Source organism: Acomys minous (assembly GCF_964271855.1).
Source record: "Acomys minous genome assembly, chromosome: 13".
In the NCBI taxonomy this organism is placed as follows: Eukaryota; Metazoa; Chordata; class Mammalia; order Rodentia; family Muridae; genus Acomys; species Acomys minous.
In genome coordinates this window covers 90,816,494-90,828,835 of record NC_140495.1, presented here as the reverse complement: position 1 = coordinate 90,828,835, position 12,342 = coordinate 90,816,494, and the positions used below count along the sequence as shown (strand labels likewise).

Here is a 12,342-nt window from a genome sequence, read left to right as displayed (position 1 = left end):
TCAGGCAGAGCTGTTCAGCACAGCCACTCTAGAAGAAGGCAGGGTCTGTTCATGCTTAATCGAACTTGTTAGAGCAATTCAAACCCACTCCGTGTGTGTCGCTTGCTCTCCCGTGTCTAGCGTGATGGTATTGAAGCCTTCACTGCTCAGATCGTACCGACTTTAAGGAAAGCACTTTCTTGAGCAACACTATCTTTCCTGCTGTTGTAGGAGTGTTCTCTTGCGTGGATATGCATCTGTGTACACAGATGTGTATAGCATGTGTCTGGCTGTTCCTGGGCACATGTTGGAATGAATATATCTGGGTGCTTGTGAGGAAATTTAGTAACTGCCTTAGTAATCTAAAATATTGAATAGTAATTCTCTTAGTAGCCGAAAGCTACATGGTATTTTAATTTTGCTTACTATCACCTACGGTGATTCTTCTGCCTCGGCTTCTGAGAGAGCTGGCATTGCAAGGTGAGCCACCACACTGGGCTTGGTGGGATAAAATACTCCCTGTCTATCCCCAGGAAGCACTCAACACCCAGCCTCATAGGTCTTGAGTGTCTCCAGAAAACTAGCAGAATGTATACATTCAAAACACACTCAGATTAGTTGTATTTTTACAAAATCTATATTTTAATGTGTACACGGTTAAAAAAATACAAAGCGCTCATGCCCAAGTACTCTACCAAGCCCCTCTCCGCCAGAAAAAGAAAAAGAAAAAAGGTCTGCCTCTACCTGATACATGCACACACGATATACGGGCCATTATGATTTTACACAACAAGGTAGCTGCTCAGAATATAAGCAACTTAATATAACTTCTCCCTATCAGAACAAAGTTTAAGAAGACAGCTTTCTGGTGGCTCAGTACCAGTCTTAGCCAATCCTTCTTTTATTTATTCTCTGAGACAGGGTCTCATATAAATTCCTCCACCTCCCCAATGGCGCTGGGATGACAGGCGAGTAACACCCGTGCTCACACATAGAGCGGGAGCACTCTACCAATTCTGCTAGACCCCCTCCCCAAGGCCCATGTCTTAAGCTAAACGGGATAGAGCATTATTTTCACAGCAGTCCAGAGTCATTCACAACGTCCATTCATGAAACCTACGAAACGCAAGCAAAGCGGAGGAAGGAGGGCAACAAAAGGGCAAGGAAATTAACCTGAAAGGTGTCTGATTTTTCTCCCTAAGACTCTCGGACCACCCAAATGGCCCTGCGGCTTAGCTGGCCATGGAGAAGGGCTCAGGCTGGAAGCCGAAGAGCCTCTGCCCGTAGGGTTCGGACTCCACCTGGAGCCTAGCACCCGGGAATGGGAGGTAGGGATGATCGCGACCCCGCTGCTGCTCGCAGTGCAGCCCCACCCAGTCCCGCTCCGCTTCGGCCAGGATGCGCGTGAGCGCCACGATGTAGCTTAGCGCCATCTGCAGCGTCTCGTACTTGGACAGCTTCTTGTCCTGGCCCCACTGTGGCACCACCCTGCGCAGCCGGTCGAAGGCGGTGTTCAGCCCCTGCATGCGGCGCCGCTCGCGCGCGTTGGCCGCCAGGCGCCTTCGCGCAGCGCTCTCCAGCCGCCCGGGCCCGGTGCACGAGACTGCGCGCTCGGCTGCGCCCATGCACGGAGGCGTGCCGCGCACCCCCGCCGGAGGGCTGTGGGGTTTGCAGGCCGACTTCATCCACACTGCAGCTCTGCGTGGCTCCTGGGAGTGAATAAGTCACAGACTGAGCGACTCACGTGCAGTCAGAGTACAGTGGGCAGTGTGGGACCCTGCCTTCTGTCCTGCTGGGTAGCCAGGCTGGTGTCTTTTCCCTTGCCCAGATGCAGTGGAAATGATGCTCAGGAAAAAGTCATTTCCCTCCAACCACGTGAAGCTGAAAGAGGAGTAAACTTTCTTGCAGTTTGCTGCGGGTCGTTCTGGGGTTTGGGGCAAGAAGGCCCTTCCAATTCTCTGGAAAAGCCTTAGACTGCTTTTCGGAGTGATGAAATCTTCGCACACCCTCGGCCAGGAGCGCTCGGACTGCTCGCAGTAGATGTCCAAGAGCGAAGAGCGCTGGACCAAGTAGTGAGGGAGAATTTATAGCCCAGGGCTCAAGGAGGGAACAGGTGGTGGCAGGTGGGCGGGCGTCCCTCCGCTTCCGTCTCAGCACCTTCCTACCCTGGGAACTGCAGGGGGGAGGGAGGCGACGCACAGCAAAATCCTGACATTACTGCCTTCATCTGTTGAAGTTTCTCCAAAGCTATGTCCAACACTAACTAACACACCATCTGGAGTGGCCTGGCCTGGCTGTCCCCAACAGAATAACAAGGTCGGGGTGGAGGGAGAGCTTGGTCCGTCATTTCCCATACTAGCAGGCAGCTTACACATCAAAAACAAAGGCTGGTTTTTTTTTTTTTAATGACTAAGTAGAAACCATTTGCATGAAGATGTAGATTTTTGACATTGCTAGGTGTATCTGAAGTCCAGCAAGATTTTGTTTTGTTAATAAGTGGCAATTTTGCCGGGCTTGGCAGGGGGATCACTGTGAGTTCAAGGGCAGCCTGGTCTACAAAGCCCAGGACAGTCAAGGCTACACAGAGAAACCTTGTCTCAAAAAATAAACAAACAAAAAAAAGTGGCAATTTTCCATTCTAAAATATGAACATTTCCATTTAATTTACTAAATAAATTCTGACAAATTAGGAAGCCCAAACAGTGCAGGCCTGGAACGCGACTCTGCAAATAATTTCCTGTGAAGCAACTTCCAAGGTAGCCTAAGATATGAATGTGTCTATTTTCAACTCGATACTATTTTCTAATTAGGCGATTTAGTTTCGTGGGTTCCAAGGCCCTGGCAAATTGATTCAGCATCTCTAATTCATTTCCGTTTTCATTAGTGTTGGTGGGCCACACCCTGAGATGACAATTAATCACTTCATTATTTAGCATCTAAACTTAATAAAATGTCTTCATGCACATGTATGAGCAAAATGGAAACATCTAAATAATTTGGAACTTCAAAAAATACTTCTCAGTGGACTTCTTTCCCCCTATCTCTTATACCACTAGACACATGTCATGCAGCTTAGTGTTGTAGCCTGTCCTCAGTCCTCAAGAACAATTAAAAAAAAAACATGATTCCCCCATTGATAATTATTACACTTACACAGAAAAACCTTTAATTTTCCTTTTCTCATCGCAGCTTGTTTCTTGTTTTTTTTTTTTTTTCTTCTAGAGGAATCAAGAGGCAAAGAGCCAGACTGTGGTGGCACACACCTTTAATCCCAGCACTTAGGAAGCAGAGGCAGGCGGATCACTGTCAGCGCGAGGCCAGCCTGGTCTACAAAATGAGTTCAGGATAGCCAAGGCTACACAGAGAAACCCTGTTTCAAAAAACAAAAACAAAAAAAAAAAAAGACAAAGACAAAGGCAAAGAAACAGGCTCCAAATAGTTTGAGTCCAGCAATCCCTCCTGGGTATTTCAGGAAAGGCCGAGTAAGCTCCTCTCTCCCTTTGAAACATAGCTATGTCGGCAATATCCGCAGATATTTTTATTTGGTTAAATCATCTGCAAGCTCATTCAAATCAAGAGCCTTTTGATTTGGGCTTGTTTCCCCACCAGTACCTCAAGGCAACAACCCAACCCTGTCACCCTGGCTTCAAGCCCCTGTCTTCCCATAAATAGTTTATTAACCCCCAGCTAAAGCAGACAGCGAAATGAAGCTGAATAACCTGAAGACAATGGGATGCAATTGAACACTAATAACCTTCAGAGTGACAGATGTCGGACACAGACTTTTGCACAGAGCCACTCAGCTCTGTCACTCCTGAGTCCTAACAGTCATGTTGGGAACAGCAGTTGCGAAGGGAACAATTGTGTTATTTCATCATCAAGAGGTCAAACGGATGCTTTGTAATGTTCCCGCAGGAGTCTGTTTTATTAGTTCACTTAGCTCACCCTTCTCGCCTAAAGAGTCCCCTCTGTGATGCGCTGTAGCTTGTCTCCCTGAAGAACGACACACATGTCCCTCCTGCCCGTTGTTGTCCAAAGTATTAGTAAGATGTGTGGTTTTGCAAATTGTACATCCAGGGTAGGTAAGATTTTGGCCCACCTACCAGAAAATCAGAAGTGTATCATTGAGAGAGAAAAAGAAAAACAGAGAGCACAGGGACACAAACTACATGTGACATGAAATTGATCCAAAGTTATTGGGCTTTAACTAAAATAAAGGGCATGGGGGGCATTTGGATATTTTTCAAATGCATCTTGGAGGACACTGAGAGTAATCCTATCCCACACCTGGACAGTCCCGTGACACTTGTGACAGAAAAGAAAATGGCACAGGAAAGTTTCTGAGACCCCTGGGGGAAGAGAAATCTATTTACTTCAGCATAGAGCCGCTTGAACACGGAATTCTTGTGTTATTAACATTCTTTGTATATTTTTTCAAACATATGCCTGCTCTAGCGCCTTCCATGGGAGGTTGATTGATCCATTGATTGACAAGATTTTCTGTATTAGAGGCTGGCCATGAACTTGCTACACAGTTGAGGGTGACTTTCACCTCTAGAATGCTGGAATGGCAGGTGTGCCCACCATGAGTACTGTGTGCAGTCCAGAGACTCTGACATGCTAGGCAAACAATGCACTGCCCTTGGTTATACTCCCTAGTCTGATCTTCTGCCCCGGCCCGCCAGGGTTCGACTAATGCTCGGGAGGAAAATTTTCCTGTATGGAGACAGAACACTAGACACGAAGAAAGGGGCAAGTCTGCATTCTGATCAAACCCCCTTTATTGAGAATTTTTAAAGAGTTTATATAGGCACAGAGGCATGGGTATTTGCGTAAGCAAGGTTGCTGTGGATACCTAACTCTGGAATGCTCCAGCAGGTAGGTATCTACCTTTACAGCTGCTAATTGCAGGAGAGAAATTCCAGGAAAGTCGTGAAGGATCTGGTTAGTCAGGAAAAAGCTCCCGGAACTGCTGCTCACAGGCAGCTGGCCCTTAATCTGATCTTATCACTAGTCCCACCGGAAAAGGAGTAGCTCGGGGGTCTGGAATGACCAGCCCCCCACAATAAACCACAACAGGTGTCTAACTGCCGACCTACGACAAGGTCAGCTAGTTTCTGGTGAATGGCAGACTTCTGGAGAAATAGGAACCTAGGTTCTGACAAGATGGCTGAACATTGGCCATGTAGCCCATCCCCAACAATTTTCCATTTATCTTATAGAGGGGAAGACACCAGTCCAGGGACCGAGCACCATGCCTGGAGACTGGAAAAGTTGCCGGCCAGATTAAGAGAGGAAGTCTCAAGCAAAAATGATGAGAGTATGTCACTGTGCCCCTCAACTGATAATGGGGCAAGAGAGATGCACTCATAAAAGTTTCAGGAATATGGTTAGCATTGCCATTCTTGAGGTCAGTAAGCTCTAGATTGCAACCCTAGTGTCTAGGACAAGGCCCAGAAAATACTAAGCACTCAGTAAAGGACCCAGATGGAGTGACTGGGGCAAAAAATTAGATAAATTTATCTAGTAATAAGCATATTTTTAGTAAATAACTCATAGCTAATGATTTGCAATCCTTCTCCCCCACAGAGAGAGGTGGAAGGTAGAGTAGAGATGGATGGGGACACACACACACACACACACACACACACACACACACTTGCACACCTGCAGGGAACACACACTATCTCTGAATTGTGTGTCTTGTAAACAGCATTTTTATCTGTGTTGCACGGGCTCATGTGGTTCTTCCTGGCCTCACTCTGTAGCCTCACCTCCCAGATGCTGCCTCACCTCCCAGATGCTAGGCTCCCAGATGTGCCATCACGCTTGACTATGTGGTGTTTCCTGCATGCTGGCCAAGCACTCTCCCAACTGAGCTATACCCCATTCCTGGCCTGATGCTTATTTCCAAAATATCCTAAGTGTCAGGCTAACCTCCATGGCTTTTGTATTCGACAGCTTGAGGTAACCAGTTGAACTGACAGTTACTGTTGTTAAATGGAGTTTGCAGTTGGCCTTTGGTTTGTGCTCGGCATCCCCACTCCTGGTCTGAGCCCAGCAGACCAGAGCAACATGGAGTCACTCATGCTAAGTGAAATTAACTGGGTGATGGGGTCTAACTGAGCAACGAATGGCTGTGTATCAGTACAGCAGCTAAACACTGGTCAATTGATGCAGACAGCTGATTGAACAAGGGCAGCTTGTAGTTGTCATATCTTCTGTTTTCTAGCCACACAAACTGCCCGATACGGTTGCTGTCATAATGCTTTGAACCTGTTGTGGCTCAGAAGGGTGACATTTTAGGTGAGGAATACCTTCAGTCCCAGCCCTTAGGAAACAAGTTACATCTCTGTGAGTGTGAGAGGCCAGCCTGGTCTACCTAGAGTGTTCCTGTCGGAGGATGGTCTGATGTATTTTGATGCTAATTACTGCTTGCTGTCTTTGTGACCCACCTTTTGATTAATAAAAAGCCATCCCATCTGGGCAGGGCTAAGGAGATAGGTGTGGCTAAGATTCCTGGGCTTAGAGAGGCAAAGAAGATCCTGGGAAGAAAAAGAAAGACCGGAGGAAGAAGAGAAAGAAGAAGGCCACCATGGGTTAGATGGAAGAAAAACAGGTGGCCAGTGTGGATGGGGATTTGGCCCAGGTGAAGAACATTAGCAAGTTTTTGGGATTATGGATGGGAGGTAGCTTGATAGAAATTATTAAAAGCAGATGGCATGGGATTGGGGCAGGGGTCCCATTCCTGCCCCCTTATGGGAAGTAGTTTAGAGAATTAATGTCTGCCCTGCCCCTGTCTTGATTGATTGCTATATGAGCATACTGATAATACAGATAATTAAAAAAAAAAAAACAGGTTCCAGGCCAGCCAGGGCTACATAGTGAGACCCTGCCTGATTTTGCTGCCACCATCCTCAGGAGTTAAGCTGGGCATGCTCAACAAAGATCAATCACAACTGGGCTTACTGAAAGTTGATGTTCCCTCTCAGACAGAGGGGGCCAAGCAGGTCACGGTACCCTTACCTGAGTATCTTAGGTGCTCCTCCCAAACACATATGCAGTTCTGTTCTCACTGAATGAGAAGGGAAGGACTAGGAAAAGGGCCTCCACCTACACAGCCATGGAGAAGCATCACCTCTGTGGGGTGCAGACCTTCCTGTGCAGGTGCCTTAAGGTCGCCCACACTCCTGCCCAATAACTCTTACTCTTGCTCTGCAAGAAAGCCCAATAAAGTCATTGGTTCTCCAGGGTAAACTCTGGTGGACCCGTGCCTTGGTTGTGTTTCAGACTCGAGGAGAAGGAGAGGGTAGACAGTGTTTACATCTCCCCCAGGCATAAACTGTAACCAACCCTGCTCTGTCCGGCATTCTCCACCTTACTCCTCTGGGGCTGGGTCTCTCACTGACCCTTGAGCTAGGCTGACAGCCAGAAAAGCCTCTCACAACGCCCCTGTCTCTGCCCACGGCAGCCCTGGGGCTACAGACTCATGCAGCCACAGGTGTGGGGTCTGGGGATTTGAACTCAGGTCCTCAGTGCTTGTACTGTACGTGCTTTTAAGCCCTGAACCATCTCCCTCAAGAGAGTTATGCCATGCTGTGCTGACTCACTGTCCTTCCCAGTACCTGGCCCCTCCGGGTTCCTTGCTGTACCAGACAAAATCACGTGGTGTAAAACCCCCCAGCATCCCCTCTGAAAGCATGTAAAAGCCAGAGAGTTTCCTTTGTTTGGCAGACTTGCCTGATTCCTTCTGGATCTCCTGCCGTCATCCTACCCATGACAGCTTGTTACTTTTTAAGCTTTTTTTTTTTTAATTAAGTGTTACTCCAGGTATTTTGTTTCTTTGTTTTGTTTTTGTTTTTATGTGGGTGAGGAGTTGGTGTTTTGGGTTTTTTGTGGTTTTGTTTGTTTGTTTGTTTGTTTGAGGCAGGCTTTCTCTGTGTTGCCCTGGTTACCAAGCTAGCCTCAGACTCACAGAGGTATGCCAGCCTCTGACTCCTGAGTGCTGGGATTAAAGGTATGGGCAGCTGTTGGCCTTCTTGTTCAGATGGAAGGATGTCCTGGGACTTGGGGGTGAGGGGGTGGGGATGGAGAAGGCAGGAACCACACAGCTCTGAGAGGAAGCCTTCTCAGCAGAGGAGTTACAGCTCCTAGGGGAGGGTCTACCCCGCTGCGCTAAGGAGCTCAGGAGCCTCAGCCCTGACCACTTCTTCACTTCTGCTCTTCTTCTCTTCATTGCTTCTTGGCTTCTTCCGATGAGAGAGCCACACCAGGCAGAACATCTCATTAAAGAGATTTATTAGCCGAGTGAGGTGGCACACTCCTTTAATCCCAGCACTTGGGAGGCAGAGGCAGGCAGATCGTTGTGAGTTCGAGGCCAGCCTGGTCTACAAAGGGAGTCTACACAGAGAAACCTTGTCTTGAAAAACCAAGGGGGAGGGAGAGAGAAAGAGAGAGAGAGAGAGAGAGAGAGAGAGAGAGAGAGAGAGAGAGAGAGAGAGATTGATTTATTGGGAGGGTGTGGTGGAAGGAATCTAGGGTTGGCTGCCCCTGCTCCCAGGACAGCAGGGAACAGAACAGGAGGCAGGACTTATATAGGATTTCTTAGGGGGCAGAGCTTTTCAGGGCAGAGATTTCTGGAGTGAGAGGACTGGTGGGATTTCAAGTCTTGAGCTTGGGGGGCTCGGGGATTGGTGGCCTTTTAAACCCCCTTTTCCCTGCATCGGGCTCATGGGTTAGGATGGGAAGACCTTCCCAGCCACAGGTAGCGATGAGGTGCTACCACCATGGACAGCTCCTGCAGCGGTACCTCGCTATGGCCTCAGGCTGAGGCAGGAAAGAAGGTGCAGACGACATCGTGGACAGATCCTGTGACGGTATCTCACAATACAGCAGGTGTCACTGTCTTGACAGGTGCTGCCATTTTGACAAATGCCACCGTTTTCACAGCTCCTGTGGCAGCACTTTTCTGCTGTGCAGGCCCGGGGCGGGAAGCTGTTGTGGCACTTAGCGACGACAGCCACCCCCTGCCTGGCTACTCTAGGTTTTAAAGGGACCTTTCTCCGTCTCTAATATAGTGCACGTCTTTTGGGTTTTTTGTTTGTTTGTTTGTTTGTTTTTTTGTTTTTTTTCTCATGCTCTTCTTCTTTGAGGCCTATTAAGGCTCCTGTGGTCTTGAGGCCATCTTTCCTAATATAGCTCATTTTCTGAAGGGAAGTTTCATGTCACCTTCTATCCTGCTGCCTTTACCATCCTTATCTCACATGAAAGCATCACCACCAACACATTTCTGCCGCCTTACCCCTCCCCCAAAACCCTGCTCATCACCCCTCTGCCCCTGCCAAAGCTTGCCTCCAGCTTGGCTATCCACCAGACTAATTGCTCCTGCGGCTTCAAATGCGATTCGCCCCAGATCCCCAGCTGACTTCCCATGTCATTCAACTAGGCCTGATGTTCTGCTTCCTTCCTTCCTTCCTTCCTTCCTTCCTTCTGGGTTTGGGAACTCCTGAGATTCCGGAGCTTCCTCTGTGTGTCCCTAGCTACATCTCAGTGCCTAGACTTGTGGCTAGGACAAAGTAGATGCACAAGAAATACTGTTGGGAGCTGGACATGGAATGCCACGCCACACTCCCAACACGTGGGTGCCTGAAACAGGAGGATCTTGAGTTTGAGGATAGCCTGGGCTACTTAGTTGACAGATCAAAGACTACAATAAATAGAGCCAGTAGGGAGGCTCCACAGGTAAAATATTTGCCACTGAGATTGATGCCTTGAGTTGCAGCCCTTGGTGGAAGGAGATAACCATCTCCCACAGGCTGTCCTCTGACCACCACACACATACACAAGTAAATGTAAAAAAAATAATAAATATTAAATGGAAAGGGGGAATGAAATAAGCTAAGAAATGAGAGACCCAGAGAGTGGTCCCTGTTCCCATAGCAACCCAATTCTCTCTCTCTCTCTCTCTTCTTTCTTTCTTTCTTTCTCCCCCCCCCCCTTCTGCTAGCAGCCACTTTGAAGGGGGGGACAAGAAACTGTGTCCCCCAAAGGCCATGGGCACAAGCCTGCTGCTGCCTTTGTTCCTGCTCTGAAAATGTGATGTCCGCTGTTTTTCGGTGAGCAGGTGGCTCCCTTCCCCAAAGGGTGCTCTCATTACCATCCAGGCTTTAGGCAGCTCCTGAGTCAGCTGATACTAAAAGCCCAAGCTTCGCCAGGCCAGGCCAGCCACGATGTCCACTCCCAGCCTGTGGGAGAGGGGCGCCTATTCACCTTATTAGCCTTGCTTTTCCGTCCAGTCAGCAGTCTAAGCACCTTGGCTGAAGTTGTTCTAAATGTCTAGACACTCTGGTCTCTGGAGTTTAAAGCTGGGCTTCTAGAAGTTCGTCCTCACCATCCTGTGTGGCTCTTCCCTAGCTATGCCTCGGGCCCCCTCCAGCAAGGAGAAATTAAAAGAATGCGGTATCATAAAGCTATGTGGTACCCCAAGTTAGGAGATGTGTGAGTGTCTCCCCTCTTCTACTCACTGGCAATGATGTACCAGCCTGTTTAATTGTTTCACATGGCTTTTCATCCATTCAGTTGTGGCTTATCGACTTTCTGTGAGCCATGGATTGTTCTAGGCACTGGTAACAGAACTGAATAATTTAAAATTGGTGTATCCGCATCTTCCTATGAACTTATTTCCTGTTCCCCCATTTATAGTGTAAGTTCGTTGAGGGAAGGGGCAAAGTTTATATACATAACGGCCTTGCTAGAATGTTCAGTAAACAGAGGCTGCTTGGCTGCCTGCAGTTCTTACTCAAAGCTGATGTTAAGCTAAGGAGACAGACCTTGTCACCACAAATATCTTCAGGGTGTTTATTCCACATGGTGAAGCCACTGCCATAGTTGTAACCAGTACACAGAGCCAGCAATTGGCAGGAGACACTTTCAAAACGTTAGCCAGTCGATGATGTCAGGGCAAGTCAAAATGTACCAAGATAGTTGGGGCTTCATCTCTCCAATCAAAAAAGAGCAAGAATGTAAAGTGAAGGAATAAATAAATACGATCGGTAAATGAAGACGTTAGAGAACAGTGGCAGATTCTAATCTGCTTTAAACTGTCTTTTTAAAGAGTTTATTTTTTATTTTCTATGCATGCGTGTTTGTCTGTATGCATGTGCATCATCACATGTGTGGCTGGTGCTTGACATTGGATGCCCTGGAAATTGGAGCTATGTTTGGTTATGAGCCACCATATGGGTGCTTGGTACTCTGCTAGAGCCAGAAGTGTTATTAACTGCTGAGCCATCTCCGCAGTCTCTAAAATACAACATTTAAATATCACATTTACTTATATGTATGTGTCTGGGTATGCACACCATGGTGCACATGTCAGAGTCAGAGGACAACACGCATGTCATGTAGGACAGGAGTATAGAACTCAGGCCGTCAGGCTTGGCATCAAGCACCTTAACTCACTGAGCCAGCCTGAAGACCCCCCCCCAAAATGTTAAAAATGGACTGTTTTTAAAACCGGACTTTTCAAGTCTTCTCTTCCTGCATATTTAAATGTTCCGGCCATGCTTATATATAGTTGGAGGGAGAGTTTTCCTTGCGACCGGGGCTCATGTATCCGTGCAGCCATGAATAACCTTGATCCTCCCTGCCTTCACCTGCTGGGTGCTGAGGGTATGTGGGTTCCTGCTGGATATTGTAAACCCTCAATGTGAGGATGTCACCTTTATGCTCTCCCGCTCCCCCACCCCATTAAGCTACTCCCGCCATGTCTACCGGATCTTGTAAGCACCTCATTCGGTGCTCTCTTGTTACCCATCTGCTATTTCTGTCCGTCCACTGCTTCCTATTCGATCTTTTACTTTTGGTTGCACCTTCTCATTTGAAACCAAATCTCCAGCAATCGCAGACCATTCTGCAGACCATACAGGCCACCGGGCAAGCACTCTACCGAGAGAACTCTATCCCAGCCCTTGAGGGATTTGCTTTTATTGTAGGTGTGAGCCTATATGCTCACTGAGGAAGACACTTGAGTGCCCACACTGCTCTGTCCCTCTCTGTCTTATCCCTTGGAGACAAGGTCTTGCACTGAACCTGGAAGTTGTCTGGTGGCCAGCAAGCCCGTTGGTCCTCCCTAACATCATGGCCAGAGGCTCTAACAGTAACCTCTAACAGCCTCAAGTTCAGCCAGTCAATGGACCACAGAGACGGAGATGTCACACTCCACCAGGACAATGAGAGGGTGCTCTGAGCTCCTCCCTGCCCATTAGGAGAAGTAATTTTGTGCAAATAACCATAAAATTAAACCCACCCAGGGAGGGCCATTGATTTACTATTGGTGTAGCCTGCCAGATGCTCCCCTGTCTG

At 47.9% G+C, this 12,342-nt stretch overlaps 1 protein-coding gene across 1 annotated transcript; it reads right to left on the bottom strand.

Moving 5' to 3' along the window:
- Nucleotides 1-683: 683 nt before the first annotated feature.
- On the bottom strand, nucleotides 684-2,146 carry ATOH7 (atonal bHLH transcription factor 7). Its single transcript, XM_084752212.1, has one exon. The coding sequence runs from the start codon at nucleotides 1,662-1,664 to the stop codon at nucleotides 1,212-1,214; it is 453 nt and encodes a 150-aa protein (XP_084608338.1). The 5' UTR covers nucleotides 1,665-2,146; the 3' UTR covers nucleotides 684-1,211.
- Between the last annotated feature and the right edge of the window lie 10,196 nt (nucleotides 2,147-12,342).

Bases quoted from the DNA above. Each gene is read 5' to 3' on its own strand.
- ATOH7 (XM_084752212.1), bottom strand. From the start codon at position 1,664: ATGAAGTCGGCCTGCAAACCCCACAGCCCTCCGGCGGGGGTGCGCGGC.